Source organism: Priapulus caudatus, unplaced genomic scaffold (assembly GCF_000485595.1).
Source record: "Priapulus caudatus unplaced genomic scaffold, Priapulus_caudatus-5.0.1 Scaffold445, whole genome shotgun sequence".
NCBI lineage: Eukaryota > Metazoa > Priapulida > Priapulimorpha > Priapulimorphida > Priapulidae > Priapulus > Priapulus caudatus.
Window position 1 is genome coordinate 94,171 of NW_014577506.1, and position 2,452 is coordinate 96,622.

At 40.5% G+C, this 2,452-nt stretch overlaps 1 protein-coding gene across 1 annotated transcript; it reads left to right on the forward strand.

The window, feature by feature from the left end:
• Window positions 1–778: 778 nt before the first annotated feature.
• Window positions 779–1,294, forward strand: LOC106810483. Its single transcript, XM_014813861.1, has one exon. It carries the CDS (start codon window positions 779–781, stop codon window positions 1,292–1,294), a length of 516 nt encoding a protein of 171 aa, XP_014669347.1.
• The last annotated feature ends 1,158 nt before the right edge of the window (window positions 1,295–2,452 follow it).

The following is a 2,452-nucleotide window of genomic DNA, read 5'->3' on the forward strand; positions in this document are numbered from 1 at the left end:
TGCTCTTATGAAGAAGACAGAGAAGGTTACAGCAATCTAACGACTAGCCTAGAGGCACTCGTCTCAGTACATAATGTGCATGGTCACCAGATACGATGCAACAGAGGTTTTTATGCCATTTTTTGCTGTACTTGTTTTTTGCAAACAGCACGCATGCTATTAATTATAACAAGGCTGAATTGTCCGAAATTTTGCAGCAAAAAAGAAAAAGAAATTTGTTCTACTTCATCACCGGTTTCACTGCTAAATCTTAGTTTAATACATTGGCCAATGCCAACGTCACTTTCACCAGTCTCTGAAACAGCATCTTTATTCATGTTGATTGTCACAACACATGTTATTATGAACAAACACCTGAGCGTTTGTTACGTCTACGCCACCTGGTGTGAACTATAGGAGGCTTAGGGTATATAAGGCACTGCCATGTGGCAGAAGGCCTCTTCTTACCTCGTGCATGCTTAGAGCTCTATTCAGCCAGATGCTCGATAATAAAGCATGGTGTTCTAACATAACTCTAAATACAGTTCGTATATCAGTATTGTAACATGGTGTCAGAAGTGGACGTGTGTGTGCCTCAAGAATAGCTGAAAGGAAAGCTGTGTTATTGCTACTCTGATTCAACAAGCTACAGCAAGGCAAACATGGAACAGCTCAAGCCTTCAGGAACACTACACTTTGATGCTAGAAATTTGGCTCAAGCTTGGAAGAAGTGGTAGAAGGAGTTTGAACTGTACATGGAGCTGGCATTAGAAGGGAAGGATGAAAGGGTAAAGAAAAAATGTTCTTGTACCTAATTGGAAAGAGAGGAAGGGAGATATACCCGACTCTGCTCGTCCGAGTAGCAGAAGAGTTGCGCACTGTACAGCACATGCACGACGCAGTTGCAAAGTACTGCATCCCCACGTCAAACGAGACGGTGGAGAGATACCGGTTCTTTACGAAGAATCAGGACCAAACAGAGAGCATTGAGGAATATTCAACGGCTTTAAGAGGGCTGGCGAATACGTGCAATTTCGGAGTGTTGGAAGACTCACTCGTAAGAGACAGAATTGTGGGAAGAGTGAGGATTCAAGGGACTCGTGAAAGCCTTCTGAAAGCTACGAATGTGACTCTCGACACGTGTCTAAAGTTGTGTCAAGTGACTGAATTCTCGCAAGAGGCAATTAGAAAATTTGCACACACCTCTATTCAGTCTGTTCATGCAGTAAAGCACAAAGAGGTGCGGGACAAGAGTTTCGGCGAGAGGCAGAAGAAAAGATGCAAGTTCTGTATACAATATTCTGTATTATTGTAACTGGTGCGTACAAGAATGCGCATAAACACATAACGGTCAGAACTGCTGACTATTCTAGCGTATAATGATCAGCTTTCTCTCAATTCTATGAATCTTCAATTACGTTAACTCATCAACATGAATAACGATGCTGTTTCAGAGACTGGTGAAAGTGACGTTGGCATTGGTCAATGTAATGAACTAAGATTTAGCAGTGAAATCGGTGATGAAGCAGAACAAATTTTCGAGACTGGTGACAATGAAGTGGGTTTAAAGAAACACCCTAAGAAGCGGCGCATAAATCAACCCTTACGAAACCCATTGGCAGTGATGTCTTTTAAATGTTTCTGCAACTGCTTGCAGAAATTCACCACAAACGAGATAGCTAGCTTAGAACAAAATTTTACGGAAAAAAATGAAGCAGCTCAGTTACAGCACTTGGTGACTGTTATAAAGGATTGCTCAAATGCAGCATATGACTGGAAATTAGACAAACCGGTGCTAAACACAGAACTTTGTCTGTGTGCCAAGAAACTATGTTCGCATGCTTTTTGCAAAATCTTAAACGTGTCAAGACACAGATACGATGAATGTTTATGGAGGGTAAGAAAGGACACACCACTAGTCACCGTAATTTATGGAAATGTTGGCAAGGGAAAACGCAGAAAGAAAACAACAGATGCAAATGCGTGGATTGCAGAAACTTTTAAAAGGATAAGGGATTACATGCCAAATGATGATACTATTTATCTGCCCTACTGCTACACAAAACTGAGCTTGTAAAAGCAGTACAAAGATGAGATGGAACAGAAGAATATCAAGGACCACATCTCATATGAATATATGATAGAGATGTGGAAAAAAGACTTTCCTCAGTATAAGATTGGCAAGGTAATCAAAACTTTGTAGCCTTTCTAAGCTGATCTAAAGCTAATACCAAATTATGGGCAAAGTTTATGGTATGTTGAGAGCTTTGTGTTACGGTATTCAATGTGATTAATCTGCAATCTCCATACTCTTTTTTTAATGTCGATTATTTCAGCCATCAACTTTTGCTGTATGCAATACCTGTGTGCAGTTGAAGGTTGACTATCAAGCATCTGCCACAACGCACCAGAGACAAGCAATTGGTAAAGTAATAGCTCAACACAAGCTTCAAGTTGAGTAAGTAAATATCAA

Excerpts from the sequence above, each read along its gene's own strand:
- LOC106810483 (XM_014813861.1), top strand. The coding sequence starts at position 779 with ATGTTCTTGTACCTAATTGGAAAGAGAGGAAGGGAGATATACCCGACT.